The sequence below is a fragment of the Equus caballus genome, chromosome 11, assembly GCF_041296265.1.
Source record: "Equus caballus isolate H_3958 breed thoroughbred chromosome 11, TB-T2T, whole genome shotgun sequence".
Lineage (NCBI taxonomy): Eukaryota > Metazoa > Chordata > Mammalia > Perissodactyla > Equidae > Equus > Equus caballus.
This window is the reverse complement of record NC_091694.1, coordinates 41,631,150-41,653,119: the sequence shown is the minus strand read 5'-3', so window position 1 is coordinate 41,653,119 and position 21,970 is coordinate 41,631,150. Positions and strand designations below refer to the sequence as shown.

At 52.1% G+C, this 21,970-nt stretch overlaps 1 protein-coding gene across 1 annotated transcript in view; it reads right to left on the bottom strand.

Annotated features, from left to right (window-relative positions):
- Window positions 1-21,970, bottom strand: part of KSR1 (kinase suppressor of ras 1) — a 153,284-nt gene that overhangs the window by 55,679 nt on the left and 75,635 nt on the right. Inside the window, exon 2 of the mRNA XM_005597599.4 lies at window positions 11,308-11,448. Within this exon, the coding sequence (XP_005597656.3) occupies window positions 11,308-11,448 (141 nt within the window). The remainder of the gene's footprint in view (window positions 1-11,307; window positions 11,449-21,970) is intronic.

Here is a 21,970-nt window from a genome sequence, read left to right as displayed (position 1 = left end):
GAGCCTGAGGGAGTTTGCCTTCCAGACACAAGAGTTCTGCTCACTGATGGGAAATGGGGCACAATGGTCACCCCTGAGATGCCTCGGGGGAGCCAGGTGACCCATCCCCAGCGAGAGCCCATGATGAGGGTGGCGGTGGGGTGCCAGAGTAGCTGCAGAGCAACTGTCCCTGACATCTGAGGGAGTGAGAGGGTTTGCGCAGTCCTCCTCTGTCATCAGGACTGTCTCTCCTCCAGGAACCCATTTCCCAAACGACCCTTCAGGTCCCCCACAGTGGCTGCCAAACGGCTGAGTCCATGACCCAGTTTGGACCAATTGGAGTTCTCCATCTTCTTAGCCCTGTGATTGGTTCTGACATGAGCACATGACCAAAGCCAAGCCAATCAGAGCCTTCCCTGGCCTCTTTCAACTACAGTTCTAGGGGAGCAGCTCTCCATGGGCAAGCAATGCTACTCTGCTGGAAGAAGTGAGGCTTAGCTGCTGGAGCCCTTCATGCTTGCCACATGGAGCAGACCTGTCTGGGAAGTGCGCCCTAACAGCATCTTCGGAGGCCCTGCATCCAGACCTCCCTGGACTTTATTACCTAAGCTGATAAAAGCCTCTGTTTTGTTTGAGCCAATTGGTAATGGAACTTGCTACAGAAAAGTCCTAAGTAGTAGTAGGAGAACATAGTAGCTTTTACTTAGTAAGTGCTTATTACGTGCGCTGGTACCATGTCATCCCTCCATCTGTTTATCTGTTTATCCATCCATCCATCCATCCATCCATCCATCCAATCAACAGACAGCTACTGAATACCAGCTGTGTGCCAGGCACCTTACTGAGTACTGGGGAATACAACAGCCAACAAAAAATATAATCTCTTTCCTTAGGGAGCTTATGTCTAATAAATATAGAATAAAAAACAAATTCAAAAGTAACTAAAATATGTAATTGAAATATGTGAATAAGTGTGAAAAAAGGAAAGAGTATGCTGAGATAAAGTGGTGGGTATGGGGGCATCTAATTTTAGACAGGGTGGCCTCTCTGAAGAGCTGACTCCTAAGCTCCTATCAGAGGATGAGAAGGCGCTAGCCGTGGGGTACAGAAATTTCCAGGCAGAGGAAACAGAACATACAAAGGCCCTGGGCTATGACAGGAAACAATCTGACGTGTTCTAACACGAGAGGAAGAGTGAGGAGGGGCAGGAGACAATGTGGAAAGAGGCAAATGCTGAATACTTTAAGATCTGAATACTTTAAGATTTTATGCTGAGTGCAACAAGACACCAAGGAAGGTCTGTACTCAGAAAAGTGAGATGATCGGATTTACATTTTAAGAAAACACCCTTAGTTCATGAAGAATGAGATGAAAGAGAGGGCAAGAGCAGACACAGAGAGTGATGTATGTGATACTGCACAAGTCCGTGCAGTAGCTATGATGAGGGAGGCAGCAGTGGTGAAAAAGAGACATAGGGGGATTTGGGATATAAATCTGGAAATAGAGCTAGTGGGATTTTTCTATTCAATTGAATGTGGAGGTTGAGGAAGCCGAAGGAATCAGAAATGACTCCTTGGTTTCTAGCTAGAGAACTAACAGATGAGTATTCAGGCTCAGAGAGGTAAGGGACTTGAGCAAGGTCACACCACTGGCAAGTGGCAAAGTCAAGATTTTGTCTGCCTCTCAACACCAGGTTCTGGGCTATCTACTTCCAATCTTGCTGCCTGTCCCAAAAGCATATAGATGGGAGCAGAGGCCACTGAAATTCATATGCTGATTTTTTTTAAAAAGAAGGGTGATGAGATGAGGGGCTCTGGCTTTATAATAATGAAAACAGTATGGTGTTGACACAAGAATTTCCCAATGATATCTGGCTGGTCAGATCTGTTCTAGAGCAATCATGCCTTTGAGGCAGTCCCCAGAGAAGAAGACCGAACACAAACTGACAGCCCAGGAGCTCGGAGGCCCCAGAAGAAGCTCAGGCACACACCACACAACCTTGCTCAAACCCAGTTAGTCGCCAACAGAAACCAGAGGCAGCTGAGCAGCCCCAGGCCTCAGCAGGCCCTCAGCAGCCCCCAGAGACCTTCCCCAGAGACCCCTGCAATACAACCTCCGTGCCCAGATGGGAGAGCTCCTGAGATACCTTGGCCCAAGAGACCAAAGCTCTTTGGATCATCTTACTTGAGTTCAGTCACTCCACAAGAGCACCCACTCTATGCCATGCACCGGGGATAGAGCTGTGAATTAAACAGCCAGGTTCCTGCCCGCGTGACGCAGCCGGTCTAGTCAGTTTTCACTGGACTCGGCAGACCAGAGACCCAGCAGAGGAGGTGGGCTCACCGCTCAAAAATGCCCACCAGTGCAGGGCTAAGCTGAGCAGCCATGCTCCTGATTTCTAGAAACCAGGAGCATTCCAATACTGGAAGCTTAAAAGAGGGCACTTTGGCCCAAGATCAGAAAAATAAATCACTTCATCAATTGGAGACAGTGATTATCTGAGTTCCATAAGGAGAGGGACTCATGTTCAGGGTCTAGGGGAGGACCTGGCACACAACAGGAGGTAAAGACACACTTACTGAGTGAGCGCATGACCGGACGAATAGGATAAAACACTGCAGGCCCTCAGCTCGGGGTCTTGCCACATCTCATCCTTTCCTCCCTTGGGGTCCGTCAGTCTGCTTTGCATTCTGTAAATCCCACTAGCCTATAAGCCCCCCAGGGCAGACTGTATTTTGTTCATCAGTTAATCCCCTGTGATAATTAATCTGTGTAGGTGATCAATGGATATAGAAGGAATGGATGCAAAGGAAAGAAGGAAGGACGGGAGTGAGGAAAGGAGGAAGGACAAAGGAAGGGAGGAAGAGAAAGAAGAGAGAGAGAGATTGAGAGAAAGATTAATTCAATTACACATACAATTAATTCAATTGCACAACCACATACTGAAGCCCCAAGCTGGGCTATTCTGGGTAAGATGCCAGATGACAAAACCAGGTCCGGAAAGGAAGCCTGGCTTTAGTTACGCGGTCCTGACTTTGGATCCTGGCTCGGCTATCAGCTCCCTGTGTGACACTGACATGGCACTCAACCTCTCCAAGCCTCAGTTTGCTCAGCTACGAAACGGGGATCATAGAGCCTCCCCTCCCCCTACCCCAGGTGCAAGAATTAAACAGGATGATCTATATCAAATGTTGCCTTGCAGTTCCCCCTTCCATCTATATCCCAACTTCAGCTCTTCTCCTGACTGGTTGAGCCAAACAGGCACGCCAGTCCACTGCCCAGGCCTCCATCTCCCCATCCTAAGTGGGGAGAGCTTGTGGCCCAGCTGCACTGGGCTGGTACTGAGATCCAGCACCCAAGATCTCAATGCCTCCGGACCAAGGCAGCCCTAGGGCCGCTGGTCAGCGGATCCGCCACACGGCCCGCCCGGTGAGGGGGTGTGCTGGAGGCCGAGGAGAATCCTGCAGGCCAACGAGCAAGGCCGTCAGAACAGCAGGGACTCTGGCTCCAAAGGGAGAGAGTGGGGACAAGGGGAAGAGAGACGGGGAGGAGGCCAGGACCGAGGGCAGACGGATTCGTGCCGATTAAAGCTGTCCCCAGGAGCCAAACAGCAGTTCCCTTTTCTGCATTCATCTCACACAGCCTCCCGCTTGACACAGCCCACAATCCGGGGCCCACACGGAGCTGCGGCCACTCCCAGGAGATGGGAAACCAAGATGGTGGCAAGAGGTCTGGTAGCATTCTCCCCCCCATGCCCAAGAGAAGGGCTGATTTCCAACACGGGAATGCAAGGACGGAGGAACGGGGGAAGAGAAATCGCCCAGCAGGGCTACGACAATGACAACAAAACCCTTACCGGACCCGCCTGCATCTTCAGTTCCAACAACGCCACCAGTGAGCGCTTTTCTCAGGGGACCCTGTGGCTTTGACCCTGGAGTCCCAGCTTCTGCAGCACCCACCTCACCCGGCTAGAACCGATCCCAGCCAGCGCCTGCCACTTCCTTGAACAACTTCCAACAGGGAAATTGCTGAAGAAAAAAAAAAGTGGCCCCATGCCAGCAGGCTCTGAAATCATTTCCCCAGCTGCAGCCAGAACATCAAGCTGTGATTTTGAGTTCCTAACCTGTGGAAGGGTGGGAAGGGGGCCGAGAAACAGTCACAGTGTGTGACTCTGGACGTCCGGGGAGGGGGAGGGGACCCTCCTACCTCTACACTCACTCTCCTGCTCAGGCCCGAGTCCCTAAGCCCCCCACCCCTGCAGGCCCCACCTCCACGCAGACCCCCTCATTCCCGCAGCAGCCAGCAGCCTGGTCCCACCTTCAGCCACCCCAGGAGGAATGTCGCCTTCTCATCAGCAGTTTTATTTTCCTTCAAACAATTCTAGTGTTGTCCCTCTGTGTCTCTCTCTCTCTCTCATACCCACACTCCAATGATCTCCCGGATAAAACCCCAACCCCTACACGCCACACATGGAGATTTCCATGCACCGACCCTGCTTCCTCACCAGTCTCCTCCCAGACCAGGCCCTTTTCAAACACTTCCTGTGAGGATGGCACCAGCTCTCAGACTGCGGGGGTTTTTGCAGATACTGTTCCCTCTGTCTGGCATGCTCTGCCCCTTCCCGCCAGGCCAGCTCCCGCCTCTCAGGGAAGCCCTCCCTGGTGTGGGTGCCTCCCTGGCCTCCCAGGGTGAGTCTGCTCCTCCAGACCCCAGGCCGGCCTCCACCAGGGTTCTTGGTGCCAGCTCTCAACGCATGCGTTTCACCACAGCCTGTGAGCTCCTGGGGCCGGGAGCATGTCTTGGGCATCCCAGCTTTCAGCACGGGGCACCACCAGGGCAGGCTCCAGGCTGGCACTGCCCGATACAGCAACAGTCACGTGTCTATTTAAATTAAAATTGACTACCACAAAATAACATTTCAGTTTCCCAGTCGCACTCCGCATATTTCAAGTCTCCACGGCCACATGTGGCCGGTGGCTACCACGTTGGACAGGACAGAACATTTCTATCACCACAGAAAGTTCTATTAGATGGCGTCACTTGAGACGAAGGTCTGATGGCTGGGTAAGCATGAAGGCATCTCCCAAGCTGCCTCCCACATCCACGGAGGAGGAGTCCAAGGTCTCATGTGTCAGAAGCACCCACAGAGGCTCTGGAGCTGCAGATGTGACTTGGGTGTGAGAGGAGGAAGCGTGCAGAGTCCCTTCATCCAGACCAGAAATGAGCAAGGGTAACCACTGCCCTGGGGCCACTTCCACGTCCATCTCCTTCCTTCATCCACCAGAAAGGCATCATTTCCTGGAAACTTTACAACCACAAACTAGTGGCCAGGGTTTGAAGACAAAAGCTGAAGTAATATTTAGAGGGATAATTAATCCTAAAGGGACAGACCCCAGGCAGGCAATACCGTAAAGGAAGGAGGAGACCGTACACATATATACGGCTCCACATGTGTACGACGCGTGTGCTTCCTGAGGGAAACACCAGGGCCCCAGACACGGAGCCACAAAGGGTCAGGATGAGAGAGAATTCAGAGGCCGAAGGGACAAATCTCACCAGACAAAGACCATGCCCAGAGGCCTCGATGGGGCAAATTATCTCCGGGGTATTGACGGCAGCAGTCCTGGGGCCCTTTAGCACTGACAGCTCAGCAAAAGGAAACTGTTGGACTTCATACATTCCTTCCCAAAAAAACCAAACAAGAAAAGGACAGATAGTAGAGACCCTGTTTTAAAGTCTGGCATCCCCAGTGTCCATCCCACCGTGACTTTCGTTCATTCCTCAGTCACTCCATCCCCCGGCAAATATTTGCCAAGGGCTTTGCACAGGCCAGGCGCCATGCTGGGGCGCCCAGGCCAACACATTCTATATGTACCTCTCTGTGCGCAGGTGGGCACCCCTCAAACAGAGCCATTCCTGAGATGGCTGAAGATATCTTACCTTTTCCTAGTCTACTGTTAAAGAAGAATGAGGTGGATTCGTACGGACTAACACAGAGACGAGATTAAGACTAAAAACCTGCGGACTGATATATATTGTACGAGCCCATAAAAAGGGAAACACATTTGTATGTTAATAAAAACAACGTGGTACCCTGGATTGGATCCTAGAACTGCAAGAGAACATTAATAGAAAAACTGGTGAAATCTAAGTAGAACCTGCAGTTTGGCTAACAGGAATGTAGCAGTGTTGTTTTCTCAGTTTTGACAAATGTACCGTGGTAACGTACGACGTTAACGATGGCGGGACTGGGTGAGGGCACAGACGGGAACTCTGCACTGTCTCTGCCACCGTTCTGTAAACTTAACACTATTCTAACAAAAAAGGCAGCCCCCTTCCCACTCCCCGGTCAGCCGGGGCTGGGATTACTGGGAGAAGCAGCCCTTCTTTCCAGGCTTCAGAGTACTCTGGCTGGGGCCTAAGAACCAACGCGAGATTTAGGGGGAACCAAGCAATCTAGAGAAAAAGGGTCTGGAGAGTTTTTTTGGGAAAGATGGAGTGACACCTAGCCAATGTTCCTTGTGGTTCTTAAAACCCAGGCAGAAAGCTGCCAGCCTGCTCCCCAGGCACCCCGAGGCAGCAGGGCCCACCCTCCTCCAGCGCCCGACCCCCTCCAGCCTCATTTCATGTGCTCTGCTGGTGAGGATGGTGAGGACGCCCGTGTGTGGCCCTTGGGACCAACAGGGGGATGGGAGGCGGACACTGGCCCAGCTCCAGTTGGTCCAATGTGCAACCTTCTGTCTGTCTCAAGCCCTGGCTGACTCCCACTGCCTTTGGATTCAGAAAACCACCTCCGGCCAGCCCCTGTTCACACCCCTTCCTTTCACTCCCGGTGTGCAAGCCTCCAGCGGTGTCTGTTGGGTTTGGCTCCCTCTCACTCAAGAATAACAGCAGCTGAGGATGAGAGGCGAGGAAGTTGCCTGAATTTTCCCTCCTCCACCCCAGGGAACACCACAGTGCCTCCAGGTGCTTGACCCTAACCGCCTCTGTGAGCAAGCAGCACGTGGGTTATTCCCCATTTTACAGAGCGGGAAACTGAGGCTTAGAGAGGTGAAAAGCTTTGGCCTGGTTCCCAGAGCAAGGCCAAGAACTCAGGTGTTCCCCAGAGGAAGGAGAGAGAAGCGGCTGAGAGCGAGGACTGAGAGTCAGGTCTGAAGGGACGCCTGGCTTTGCTCCTCACGGCTCTGGGATCCTGGGCGGGTCAGTGCACCCCACTGGGCCCCAGATCCTCAACTGTGAAATGACGCCTGCTCCATAGGGTGTTGGGACAACTGGATGGAACAATGCATGTAGAGTATGTGGCACTACACACTGGATGTGCTCTCTGTATGTCAGCTTTGAGGCAAAATGAGCAGGACGCTCTGAGGGGCCCCAGGAGCCCACAGCGGTCAAGGTGCAGCCCAGTAACCAGACTACAGAGGCCTCCCCGAGAGGGCTGGTCAGGCCACTGGAAGCATGACACAATGAATGAAGAGGTGTCAATCTGGTCAGAAGGGGGGCTGCCAAAGAGGCCCAAGGACTCCTCATGGCACTGGCCCGTCCCAGCCTTCCTGAAGAAGCCCTCTCCCCTGGGGGCACTACAACTCTCCCCAAGCTCTTTCCAGAGGGTGACTCATGGGCAGCTGGGCATAGCCACCTGGGAAGGAGGATATTTGGGGCTACGGTCCCAACAGTGGCCTCTCTTGTAGGACTTGAAAAGCCAGGCCTTGGAGTAACTTGTGTCACCACCCACTCGGGACCAACCCTTGACTCCTAGGGACATCTACCATGTCATGACGAGATTCACTCTTCCCCTCCTCAAACAAGTGATGGTCATATCAGGCCCAGTACTCAGCAGGGGTTTTATGGCAAACGACCCAGAGCAGGTAGGTCCCTATCTCATGGAGCCTCTATTCCAGTGGGAGAGTAGACAGACCACACACAACAAATAAGTTAGACTAACTCCAGAAAGCGACCAGTGTCATTGAGAAAAATCAGCCAAGGTGCACTGTTAGAGAACAAAGGGTGGGCGTGAGCTTCAGATCAGATCATCAGGGAAGACTGCTCGGAGGAGGTGGCAATGGACGTGACACTAGAATGATGTCCACGGGATGAGCCAAGGAAACGCACTACAGGAAGGGGAAGAGCAAGTGCTAAGGTGGGACCAGAGAGAGCAAAGGGGAGAGTGAGCGAGATGAGGTCAGAGAAAGTCAGGGGAGGCCAAAGCCTGTGAGGCACCTGGCATTTGTTTGGAAAGAAATGGGAAGCACTGGACGTGATCCAATTTATGTTTCTTAGTGGGTTCTCTGACTGCTGTGTGCAAAACAGAATGAAGTGGGTAAACGATAAAGTAGGGGGACAGTTAAGGGGCTGCTGCAGGGTTTTGGGCAAGAGAGGAAGGTGGGCTGCCCTGCAGTGCTGGTGGTGGGCATGGAGAGAGGTGGCCAGGTCTGCAGTAGGTCCTGGGGCAGAGCCCACAGGGCTGAATAAGGGACTGCACATGAGTCAGGACAAGGGAGGAATCAGGGATGGCCTCTGGGGTTGTGGCTTGAGCAACTGGGTGGAGAATGCTACCCTGTCCAGAGATAGGAAGATGGGCCGGGAAGAAAACGTGTCCGTGTATATGGAAGGGGAAAAACAAGAGCTCTGCTTGAAACGTGTTCACTTCTGAGCCACCTCACGATCTCCAGGTCACTGTCGAGGCCACTGGGCAGCTGAAGAAGCTCCTGCTGTCTCACCCTGACCCTCCATTCCCACATGGCTCTCTGCTCAGACTCTGCCCCAGTCCTCCAGGCCACATAGCATCCTGGTTCCCAAACCACATCTGGCCTTCGGGCTCTCCTGCCTGCCCGACCCCTGCCTACAGGTGAGCCTGCCCCTCATTTAGCACCCAGGTCTGACATATCACTCACAACTTCAGGATACAAATGTCACCTGACTCTATCCGCTGTGCTTCTGGGCCCGGCTGGAAGACCTCTGTCCCGGCTGCCACCACAGGGCTCTCCAGGGGCCAAGCAGCACCTGCAGCCAGCCCCCATGGTACCGGCTTGTGCCCTGGGCACACCCGGCTCCTCTCTCAAAGAGAGATGGATGGAGCTGAGTCTCCTGCACTCTTCAGACCTCTGGAGATCCCAGGGAAATCTCTCAAGGAGCTAAGCCATCTGCCAAAGATGTTTTAGGCCCAAGAAAGGGAGTCCAAAGGCACAGTTTGGAGTTTGGCAGGCATGGGTCTGAACCTCAAGTCTGTCCCCATTACTAGCTCTGGGACCCTCAGAGACCCCTCTCGGAACCTGGTGGTCCTCATCTGTCAAGGAGGCACAACGTTGGGCAAGTCACTGCCCTTGTGGGGCCTCAGTGTCCTCAACTGTAAGAGAAGCTGCTTTGCATCTCTGAGATCTCAGGGCCAGGAGGGGAAAAGACTGGGGTTGGCCTGGGGGGCTCAAGGGACCAACCAATTCTCCACAGTCTCCACGGCCATGATTTGAAATCTGATACCAGGGATTCAGTGGTATGTGTACCGATCTCCTTCCTGAATGGCAGAAGACTGTCAGGCAGGTAGGTGGGTGGGTGGGTGGGGAGATGGATGGAGAGATGCAGCGTATTATACATAAGACGTGCGTATGTGCACATAACTGCTAATAACGCTCAAAGAACTTCCATCTCACAAAGCAGTTTCAACCTTCACATCGGCCACCTCCTTTCTGCCAGCTTCTTAAAAGCTGGTGTACGCCACAAATACGAGGGCCACTGGGGCCAGGGCCCGGAGCACGTAAAGGGCTGAGAGGCTCACTGGGGAGCCCCCACTCACCCCTACCTCCTCTCACCCCCTCCCCCATGACAGGAGCCTTTTATGTTCACGTCACTTCCCTTCCAGGAATCTCTCCTAGGCAACATTCCTAAATATACCAATAGCTTCATAAAAAATATTAACCACTATGTTATGTTTAATAGCCAACGACCTAACCTCTGCCTGGTTAGCTACATCACATATACTCAAACGTCATGCAGCCGCTTAAAAACAAAACGGGGGGTTACTAAGAATGAAAATACAGGGAAAAAGTGTTAGGCAGCAGATCAAACGATAAGAGTCCAACTAAAAAACTGTTTATTCAGGACGGTTTAAACCAGTGTTGCCTAAGAAAAACCTAATGCAAGCCACATACTTAAGTTTTACTTTTTGAATAGCCACATTTTAAATATATGCGAAATTAATTCAAATAACATTTAGCCTAATATATCCAAAATAGTGTCATTTCAATATATACCAAATATAAAAAGTTACTAATATTTCACTTTGTTTTTTCTGTACCAAGTCCTCTGAATTCAGCTCTTCTTTGAATTTATGTCTTCGAAATTGGAGCACATCTCAATGTGGACTTCCATGCTCCAAATACAAAATAGCCACGTTGGCCAGGGACCACCTTACTAGACAGCACAGTCTAACCTATTAGAAAATTTTAAAACATTTAAGTATTAGGGAAAAAAAGACCACAAGGAAATATCAAAATCTGAATGATCTGAGATTTTTCTCTGAGTGGGAATACATATGTGAATTTTCGCTCCTCTTTCTGTTCTCCAAAGTTCTATATATAATGAATTCATATTGCTTTTAAAACAATAGCAAGAGTCACCCTTTTTAATTGTGGAAGAGAAGCAAGACACTTAAAAGAGCTGACTGGCTGAGCTGCACCTGCCAGGCACTGACTTATTTATGCCTCACAAGCACTGTCCTGTACCCCTGACACCTGGCAGAGGGTACACTCTCCATGCACACTGCTTGGCTAGTTGGTTGGTTAGTTGGTGGGTAGGTTGGATGGATGGGAATAGGAAACAAAGGAGGGAAAACAGTATACTGTAGCAGTTACAAGGGAAAACTCAATTCGGTCTCTTTGCTTCCAAATCCCAAAGCTACCACTTACTAGCTGTACGATTCTAAACAAGTTACTGAACCATTCTGAGCTTTAATTTCCTCAAGTATAAAGCAGCAATCATGGTAGTAATTCCACAGGGTTTTTTGAGAATTAAGTGAGATTATCTAAACAAAGTGTTTTAAATAGTGTCTGCTGCACGCCAATGCTTCCAGAAATCTTGGCTGCTGTCATTATGGTGAACCAATGAATGAATGGGGTGGTCAGGCTGTCTGGCTCATAAAGCAATGGCACCCAGGCACGTGCTGAAGCCACATTTACCCTGGGTCCCTCCTGCTGCTGCTGTCCCCTTCCTGAGAGTAGACAGCATCGTCCCTCAGTCCTAGCCACAGTGGAACCAGCCCTCAGGTTTGTGTGTGGTCCCTTTGCTTGACCCCCCCACACACCCACGCCCAACTTGAGCTCCCCACAGCCCACTTACCTGCACCACCTCCGGCCTCACGTTGAAGGTATAAAGCCAGTCACTGAAGCGAGGGTAGCTGTTGAGCTCCGAGGTCCTCTCGCCAGGAGCCACGCTCAGCTTGCACTGCCGCTGCTTGCAAATGTACCGGACCAGCTTCGCCTGCAGGGAGCCCAGGAAAGAAAAGGCCAGTTCATTCGTGGCACATGCACATGGCGGACCCGAGCACGCTACAGGGGAGCTCTGGCAAACACGAGAGCAGCGCGATAAGGACAGGAGCTGCCCGATTCCCATTTGCTACCATTCAAACAGCAGTAAAGCAGGACCTGGGGGAGGGAGGAGGAGAGGAGAAGGGTCTGGGAGAGCCAACCCAAGGCTGGCTGACACTACCTCCCCTTGGGACCACGATCCTCAGAGAGTAACAGGCGAGACTGGTCAGAACACCGAACTGGGTTAAACATAAGAAGGGCCTCCCGCCTAGGGTTTGGGGGTCAGGGGAGGCTGGGCGAGTCAGTAATTGATGATATGGAAGTTGTGGGGGTTTGGAGAGGATGAGTAACCCTCCACCTGGATTCTTCCAGCCTAGAATCAGACTGGCTGGGCTGGGGTCTGGGGGCTCAGGCACATCCTAGCCCTGTGACCCTGGACAAGCTACTCAACCCCCTACCCCCACAAAAGCCTCAGTTTCCTCCTCTACAAAATTGGAATAATAACAGAGCCTCCATCTCAGGGAGGTTGGGAAGAAATGCAGGACTCAGTGCGCGCCTGGCACACAGCAAGCGCTCTGAGTGCCAGTCGTGCCTGCTGGGCGGTGGCATTATTGGCAAGGGTCCCTGACTCGAGCCTGCCAACAGGCATCCAGGGACCCACACCCTGAAGTGTACGCAAACTTCAGACATGTGAGTCTGTGAGTTTTTGGGGGGCAGAGTGTCCCCAGCTTTCAGCAGACTCTCAAAAACCTGAAACTTCAAATAAAATAAGTTTAAACAAGGACAGCCTGGCTCAGGTCACCCTGGCGTTCTGACAAACCCTGGGCTCCGACCAGGTGCCCTGCACTGCACTGAGGAATGCAGAGCAGGGAAGACGGTGGGGAGGGCACAGCAAAGGGCTGAGAAAAAGAAGGGGAGGTGGACTCAAACGGGTGGAAACGAGCACGAGCACGCAACCCGAAGAGGACTAGGGAGCCCCCTGGCTCGGCTGAGATCAAGTGACCCAGGGACCCCGTGAGCATTGCTGAGATGCTGACAGGACTCTAGTGGCCTCATATTGGGGACTTTCAAGTTTCCTTAAGAGGCAAGCACCACCTTCACAGCCTTATACAGGAGCTGGCCACTTGGAGCCACTTCCTAGTCCTGCTGCCACCCCCCAACCCTGGGGGTTTTATTGTTGTTATTAATTCATTCCTTTTTCTTTCATCTGTAAATGCCTCAGTATATTTCTCTAAAGAGTGTAGACTCTTTTTGTTAGCACTGTCACAATACCAAAAATTAACAGCAATTAATAATTTAAAATTTCAAATATCTAGAAAGGTTCCCAGTTTCCAATTAGAACAGGTGCTCTTAACCTTTTCTGGACCATGGACCCCTTCAGCAGACTGGGGAGGCCCAGGATCCTTTTCCTAAAAATAATGCTCTTCAATGCATAAAACAAAACACTTAGGATTACCAAGGAAGTTAATTACATTTAAATCCATTTATCGAAATATTACTTAGAATTGTGAGAGTACTAAAAGCTTCTTGAGTAAAGCATTAAATAATATCTAGCAGTGGGTCACATAACTGTCACAACCATGCAGGTGTGACAAGTATGAGCTGCTTTTTCAGATAACTCCACAACTGTAACGTGATAGGAAGACAGCTGTCATTTCTACTGGTGATTGAGTCACACAAATTATTTGCTAAGATGACCGTGACTTGTTGCCCACATCCAAATTGAAGAACATGCTAAATTTCAATTAGGGTTAATGAAAATAAAGGTACAATTTTTTTCCAGATCCAAATTCATAGACCCCCCCCCCCCCGAATTCTATCCACAGATCCCAGGTAAAGAACCCCTGTGACTAGAGGGGATATGAGGCGTGAAATGAAACCCATAATAACAACAAAACCATTGCTTCTACATCAGCCTTTCTGAAATTTCCCCCAGAAATTCGTTTGGTCCCAGGCTCACAATCTCCTAATCCCAGGGGTGCTGGCCCTCTCATGTGGCCCCAAACTCTGTTAAGTCTTACTATCTTCAAGGGGCTCGGTGGCAAACAGGGACAACTGCTAGAGAGGAAACACTGAGTCAGAATCAAGATACTTCCACTCAGTTGTATAGTTTTTACGTTTGGTGAAACCCAGACAGAGGCAAACCCATGGCATTCCTGCACCACACGTCCTCGGGGACCCAGAACAGACATTGCTAATCAAACTTTGAGCAGACATTGCTAATCACTTTCTGCTGAGGCTGGCAACTCAGGAAGTGTAGTTGCTGTCCTATTCTGGAGCCTAAGCCCTGGGAACATCGGCACAGGCTGAAGCCAACAAACGTGAAGACATGAGTGCTGCTTTTATCCTATGGGGCTCAGTAGAGGTGCTCATGTTCCTCATCCAAGCTTACTCCACTCTGATCCATCCCTCCTAGTGTGACCAGAGGCCAGTTCCAAAATCAGGGCCCTGACCTTCTTCTCCAGGCTCATCTCCACGCCCCCTACCCGTGGCCCAACCCCGTGCTCCAGGCAGACACTCACCTAGGAGCTATTTCTCAAATGCTTCCTGTCCTTTCCTACCCGCTGGGCCTCTGCTCAAATGATCTCTTCTCTACTCCAGCCACAGCACCTTGGCCTGGGCGAGAACTCCCAGGCCTAATTTGAATTCCCCGTACCCCCTCCTCGGTGTGCCGTCTACACCTCTGTGGGAGCCCCTATCACAGCGGGGCTCATATTCGAGCTTCCGACCCGGTCTCTCCCAACAGATGTGAGCTCCCGGAGCAGCAGACATAGCACAGGCTGTGAAGTTGAGCAGAATCTGGGTTCAAATCTAGGTTCTGCCATTTACCAGCTGCGTGACCTCGGGGAAGTTCGCTAACTTTTCCGAGTCTTGGTTCTCTCATCTCTAGAACAGGAATGATGATATCTAGCTCACAGGCTGTGGGAGAACTGAACTATCAAATGGAAACCCTTCAAAAGACTAGGTTTGCCTCCCTATTATTATACATCAGGGCAGGGACCGCGTCCGCCTCACTCATGACAGTCCCACATGCCTATTACTGCACCTGACACGTATCGTGCTTAAAAATGCCCGAGGAAGGAAGAGGGGAAGGAAACACATGGGCCTTATGCTCATGTTAAGATGTTTCTCACAGGCCGTCCTTCTCTCCACTCCAAACTGCTCTCGAACCACAGCTCCAAAGCGCTGGCCAAAGACAGGACAATAAACCAAATAACAGCGAAATCAAAGCCATTCTTTTCTACGTTAACCAAAGAGGCTGGGCTGCTGGCATGAACATCAGCAGCAAAGAAGGCCGTCCGTCACTGGCATGAGAATTTCCAGGGCCAGACCTCTGGGAGCTGATTAATAACACATCCATTCTGCAAAGGACTTTGGCCATCCCAGGTCAACATCGAGATTGGCCAACCCAGCCTCAGCAGCGAGTCAGCATTGGGGATTTCTCTGCTTCAGAGCCCTCCAATGTCCTCAGCCCTTTTCAGCCTCAACGGCCTCTGCCAGGAAGGCTCTTCTCAGTCACCCCTCAGCCTCCACAGCTCAGCTTAGACATCCATTCCTCCAGGAAGCCCACCCCAACCCCGTCGGCCCTGCTCCTTAGCCGCTGCCCTTCTCCTCCATCAGATCACACATCACAGGTCTAATATTTCACTTGTCTGCTTCCTTCTTTAGACTGTAAACTCCCCAGGTCACCACCAGATCCCCAGAAACCAGCACAGCACCTGGCACATGGTTTGCTATTGTAAAACCTTTGTTGAATGAATGGCCAGATAAACGCACAATACATTTGATAGCCCTGATAGGCACACACATTTACCAAAATGACACTGGAAAACAAATGCCACTCGGGCAAGTGCTGACTCGGAGGCTGAGAGTCTCGAAAACTAGGGCAAGTTCCCCAGGAGGGAAGTGAGTGATTTCTGTTTTTAAAGGCTGTCAGAGGTCCCCGCTAGACAGCCCCAAGGAGGCCCGTGGTAGGACTGTGAGAACCTGAAGTGATGTCACACTGCCCCCTTTTAACACCCCATAAGCTGGGACAAAGAAAACAAGACAACACAGTGCCTTGTGGCCTTTGTCAGCAAGTCCCGTGTCCCAGCAGCTGCGATCTCCCGGAGCTCGTAAAGAAGACACGACCCCTGTAGGTTTGGGTTCTGCTGAGGGAGCAAAGCTGTTCTCAGTCACAAAGGATGGAGGTGCCTGGCGCGCAGCAGCTCCCATCGAGCAGGAGGTTGCTCTCAGTTTTCGGAAAGCCGGTTGCAGTCACAGAAGCACCCAGAGGCTACTTTCCCAGAGAAACCACAGTGGGGCCTGCCAGCCCAGCCCCAGGGGCCTACAAGGGGACCTTTCATGGGTACTGTCATTTTCTCTTAACCACAAAACCACAAGATATAAATTTTCCGGCATAGAAAAGCACCTGGGGTTTCAGCGATGGGAGCAGCAGTAAGAGTCATTAACACTCTGGCCGCAGGGGAGGACCCTGGGCTGGAACCAGTCTCACCCCCACTCCCAGTGTCCTTTTTTTCTTGAGTGCACGCCCCACCCCTGCCCAGACACTCAGCCTGGTTTACAGAAAGAACGAAGACATCAAGTCAGCCCACAAACATACTACCAGACTCAACGAGTGTCCCAGGCTGAAAGATCTAGGCTCTGGTCCCAGCTCCAACATTTAGATCAAGGATCTTGGGGAAACGCCCCTTAGCTCAGCTGCAATCTCATGGCCTATAGAAAGGATATCATTTTATGGAAGTTGGGGCCAAGGGAGTCACTATCCATGAAAGTGCTTGGAACAAGCAAAAACTAACAATAAAAAAACTACAGCTCCTGCTATGTTACTGCTGGTTACTCCAACCATATCCAAGAGGCAGCATAGCTCCGGGAGGAGGAACCCTAGTTCTTGAGACAGACGGACCTGGCCTCTACGCTCACTCAGTAGAACACAGATTTAACCTGTTGGCCTCAGTTTCTCCACCTGTAAAATGGGGTTGATCTACCCCAAGACTGTTGTGAAGATTTACATGAGAAAGCACGGATGTGGAATGTTCAGCAAAATGCCTGGAACAAGGAGAAGGCACTCGATGGCAGCTGAAGTGGGTGGCGTACTTATCAATTAAATCTTCCAGTTCTCTTACAACCTCCCTGGACAATAGGGGAGATGTGGGTGGGATTGTGCCCATTTCAGAGAGGGGGGTTAAAGAAGACCCTGGAAATTGGCGTTGGCCTTCAGGACAAGGCTGGTGGGACTCACAGATCTGGTGCATTTATTTTAAAAGCATGAGAGCCAAGACTGAGCTCACCGGTTGACTCCAGGGAGCCTGAGCCCTCCCTCTGATCGGAATGCTCGCACCTCCACTGTCAGCACCAAGACGTGGCCAGAGTGGAGCTGCATTGACTCCGGGAATGTTGCTCGCCCTGACGAGCACCGGCACGCCTAATCCGGCATCCTGATCAACCTCAAATGCAATCTGCCATCCCTGGCTGCTCCGGGCATGACTCTGACACAGGCCTCCCAAACAGAGGCTGCCGTGAGCATCGCTTCTGTGGAGGTGAGGGCTGTCAGATGGCCCTGCAGAGCAGACACCTGTCAGAGCTCCCGAAGCACCTGCCACCGAAAGAGAAAAACTTCGCAGGGAAAGGAAGCAGCTCTCAGAACTGTAAGGGTCGCGGGAACACGAGAGGCCTTGCACGTCTGCCTCGCTCAAGGCTCCCAAGCACGGGGAGCACAGCCTCTCCCGGGGAAGGCTCTTTCCTCATTACTCTTCCTTTATGTTTGGGTCCAAACCTGCCTCCCTGTAGCTGGCACCGTGGCTCCCAGATTCACCCTTGAGGGTGCATCACAGCCGTCACAAGCAACTCACGGGCCTGGCTGATCTGGGACACCGGACGCGCCTGTGGCCACAGAACCAACATCCCTCGGAGGCAGCCCCCATGGGCTGGAGGGGTAGCTGCCCTGCCCCTAGAGAGGGTGACGCCAGCTAAAACAGGCATCCTGGTAGAAGGTTTTCATAGGCTTCCCAGGGCGGCTGGATGGGAGCCAGCCATTGTGCGGGACTGGCCGGGCAGTGCAGTGGTAATGACCAAGTAAACATTCCAGCTGGGTGCACGAGTGTGCCCATACCTCCTGTTTACCACCAGCACCTGTTCTGACTGTTCGGGGACCATGCCACCATCCGTTAACTGCTCCATCCCCCTAGTGGGAAGCACAGGCTTAACAGCCAGGCAGACCTAAGTTCCACCCTGTGCAATCACGTACCAGCTGCGTGGCAGTGACCCATTTACTTAATCTTCGTTTTGTCATCTATAAAGTGGAGAAAATAATACAGGCTCCAGAGCTGAAAATGCACTGTGGGATTCATGGATGCAAAGTGCTTCATCCAACATCCAGAACACACGAAGTGCTTACTGGATAGGATGCTGTCAATATCAGTCCTGCTCAGCCCGCAAGCACGGCCTTGATAAGGAGGAGCATGGAGACTTTTGGCCAGCGCCTTCTGGATTACATATCACCCAGGCTTTTGCACCTCTGCAAAAAACATGTCCTTCCAGACAACTGATTTTGCAAACAAAGTCAGCTCCACCCTAATCCTGCAGTGCTTGGGATGGGGAGGTCCCTTCTGTGGGCGACCCCCAAATCTGTGATCCAGGCTATGGAAGTGGCCAGATGGCAAGACGTCTGTCACCCTAGCCCTGACTCAGATAGTGGCTGCTGCAGGACTCTGAGCAGATCGTTGCCCCTCTCAGTATCCTGGCTCTTCCCGTCTCGAGCAGGGTGGCAGTGCAGTCTATGGAGACAGACATGACAGATATTGAAATATAAATGGACAAATGAATCCCAGGCACCACTGGAGATGGACATCAGATCCCTATGTACAGCAGCAGGCTCTCTCAATGACGGAAATCACGTCAAAACTCAATTATCAACCCTCATAGTAATGATGACCTCTTCTCTTTCAATAGGACCGCATCACCTCTTCTCCCTGGATGGTCAATGAAAATTCCTGGAGGTAGGGACTGCAAGAGACCCCCGACAGCGGAGAGTGAAGTCCTGACTGTCACGTCCCCAAAGCTGGCAATGTCCCTAAGGATATCTTTCTTCCACAAAACACAGTTGCATGCAACCGAAAATGGCACAGATCCTTCCAGATTCTTGATGGGAAGATGCATTCGACATCAAGCAAACAGATGCATTTCGACAAACAGAGCCGTGTTGCGATGCGAGTGCTGGGCAGCCTGCTTGGCTCACTCACTGGCTATGGGGGTCCACCCACCCTGCAAAGAGCCACACGCAATTCTGAGTCCAGCCTCAGCACAGGGACAAGGACAGCTCATCACTTAGGGTCACTCACAGTCAAACCACACGTGCTAAACCCATGAGACGTAAAGGTCTATTTTATATTCCCATCTTCCAAGTGAGGAAACCGAGGCACCGAGAGCTTTGTAACTTTCTCAAATCATGAAAGGACTGAGATCTCAACCCAATGCCCTGTTTCTAGGTACCATATCATCTCCTAAAATAATGGCTCCTGCTACCCGCCCCCCTAGCTCATCCAAGCTGTCCTGATCGGCACAAGCAGGATGGCAGTGGCAGGGTCTGCCTCTCCTGTGGCCCGAAGCTCAAAATCCAGCAGTGCCCAGACCATTCTAATAAAAGCTGCAGACTGCCCCTCACTCTCCAAATGTGCCCAGTCACAGCACGGGCCACCGCCTCTGGTCCTGATCTGCAATTACCTACTCTCCAGGCTATACTCAATCCCTGGCTCTAAATTCATTAAAATTAGCCACCATCCTGCCCGGCACCTGGGGTTGCCCCTTCCAGGAGATCTGAACATGCTTTGCAGAATGAGGCGAGGCACCCACATGGCCACTCCACACGTCCATCTCTTCCCCTCGCTCACTCAGTCCTCCAGCCAGCAGGTGCAGTTTTCGGACCAGCCTCCAGCTCACCAACACCTATGGGAGCCTGACTCCTTCCCCTCAGGCAGGCAGCACTGTACCCATAAGAGGACCTCCACAGCAGTCTTAGCTAGTGCCAGGTCCCTGTCTACCCCATCTCAAGCTTCAGAAGTCGCCAAAGCTCTTACAATTTACTCCAGCCTTCCCTCAATGGTTCCCTGAAGCAACCACTCCTTCCCCAGCACTGCTGGCTCTGCCCAGGCCTTGGAGCTGTTCCCCTTACTTCTGCCACCTCCTCCTCAAAGCTGGAATACGCTTCTGGGGACTTCCTGCCAGCCAGCCAGCTAAGCAGTCTGGTCTGGCTGCCATGGCCAGTGTGTTGCAAAATGATTTCTGAGAATTTAAGGAGGCCTCTGGGGGGTCGTGATGCAGCTGACAGCTTCACACACAGCACGGGCCGACCACAGCACTGGGCTCCAAGAGCACCAGCCACAGCCCTTGCCCCCCGCCAGTGCCGAGCCTCATGGGGCTCTTGCGGGTACCCAGCGGGGCTGCCGTTGGCAGGCAAGGGGCAGAGCGAGTGAAAGCACCAGGGAAAGTGGGGCAAGGAGAGGAGAAAGTGACCTCAATTCCCAAGCTGGACATTTCGCAACCAGCATCTTTCGCCTGTCTCCATCCTGCGCCCGTGCTCTCCTGGGGAAGCTGCCAGACAAGTGCATTTGTGCAGAGACAATCTCTCTGCCAAGCCTCCCACCAGCAACTCTGCCCTGACGTCAAACTCGGAGTCGGGGAACTTCAAACACAAACAAACAAGTCTGCCCCAGACCACAAGTGGAGCCGTTCCCAAGGAGGCCAGGGTGAGAGGACCACAGCTGGGAACTCAGGGCTTCCAGCCCTTCCTTGGCTCCAGTGGGGCTGCGGACGCCAGGGCCTGACAACAGGCTGCAGATGGGAGGTTCAAACCCAGGATGAGACAAAACAGGATCCATCTTTCTGATGGGTATGAGTGCCGTCCAGGGCCAGCAGAGCTGTGAATGCAAAAGACCCTGCCCAGAGGCGCTGATGTCTGTGCAATTAGCACCCCCATTAGATAACATCACCCATTCTAATTGCTCTGGTACTAACTACGAGCAGGCAGGGAAGGGAGAGACCGATGTGGCTTAGAAGCACTCACGAAGCTTCCTAGGAAAGATGGAGTTTGAGCAGGGCCAGGGTGGACAGCCACCCTGAGTTTTCTCAGCAACACCTGCCATCCCAACTCATGGTCCACTGAGGTCAAGAGACTTAACAAGAAAGGTTTTCAAGAGGAAGGCATTCTCTGACCTGAATATCCTAAGACAGCTCCCCTCTGAGGAGCCAAGGGCAAGTCAAATACACATGCTCTCCAGAAAGCAATCTTTACCTTGAAAAGCTGGTGAATGAACGAACGGTCTTGGGGCTGCCTTTCCAGTTTTGCTTCCTGCCTCAATTCAATCCTATAAGCCCCAATGCCCCACATGTTTTTTAGAAGCAGTGGTCCTCGGGGGCTGTGGGGACAAACTGGACTAAATCATGAGAAAGCAAGACGCTGGCTTCATCGCCCAACTGCCCTGGGCCTGAAGTGATCGCACAGGGAAGAGGAGGGGACCCTCCATCCGCCATCCATTCCATCAACAAGTGGTCAGTGAACTTCTTCCTGACGCCAGGCACTGTGAGAGGCGCTGCGTCATGGTCACAGCAACCTGGTGCTTAAGCTGGAGGCACTCACACAAGTGGGGGTGACAGATGTGTCCACAGACTGACTGGAGGATGGTGGGGAGCAAAGAAGAGAAGCAGGCATGCCCCACTTCTGAGCTCCCTCATAGCCCCAGGGCTGGGTGCTTCTGCTGGGAAACCAAGGGGAGAGCAGGTGTCAGGAACCACAGGGGTGGTGTCACCCACAAACCAGATCCTTAATCGACGCCGCCTTTGCCTCAGCTGAAATACTTACTCCACCTGCCTGTCTGAAGTTCACCAGGCCCACGGAGCACGGCTTAGCCCTCAACCCCTCAATTATAAGAAGTAATCCCTGAGAATTCCTGACACTGCACACTGGAGGGGACCTGGGTGTGAAATATCAAGCAAGGGCCTAGAAAAAAGAGGCGGAGGCCGCACCTCACGGTGAAGGTGGGTTTCTGCCAATGGGCCCACCTCCTTACCTATCCTTAAGACCTGGTCCCCTCGAAGCCACGAGAAAGAAGGGAGGGATGCGGGATGGTGAAGCACTCTGATTTGAAAGCACCTGCTACGAGTCGGAGATGGTGCCATACGCTGGGGAGACAGAAGGAACTTCCCTTCCAGGAACATGACTGTTCGCCTAGCAACTCAGGTCATCACAGAAAAAGATAAAGGGCTGTGCAGGGGGCAAAGGGCAGGGGGCAGGTGAGTGCCTCGGATAGCAGGGGTCAACTAACGCGATGGTGACCTTGGAATGGTGGGTGCTGCTCATTATCTACCTGACATTCACTCCTGACTTCTTCCTCACTCCCAGGCTGAGTTTGTCTGGGGCAGCACTGGGCCCGGCGATGAACTGGTCTGAGTCAGTACTTCTCCACCCTGATGTCACATCC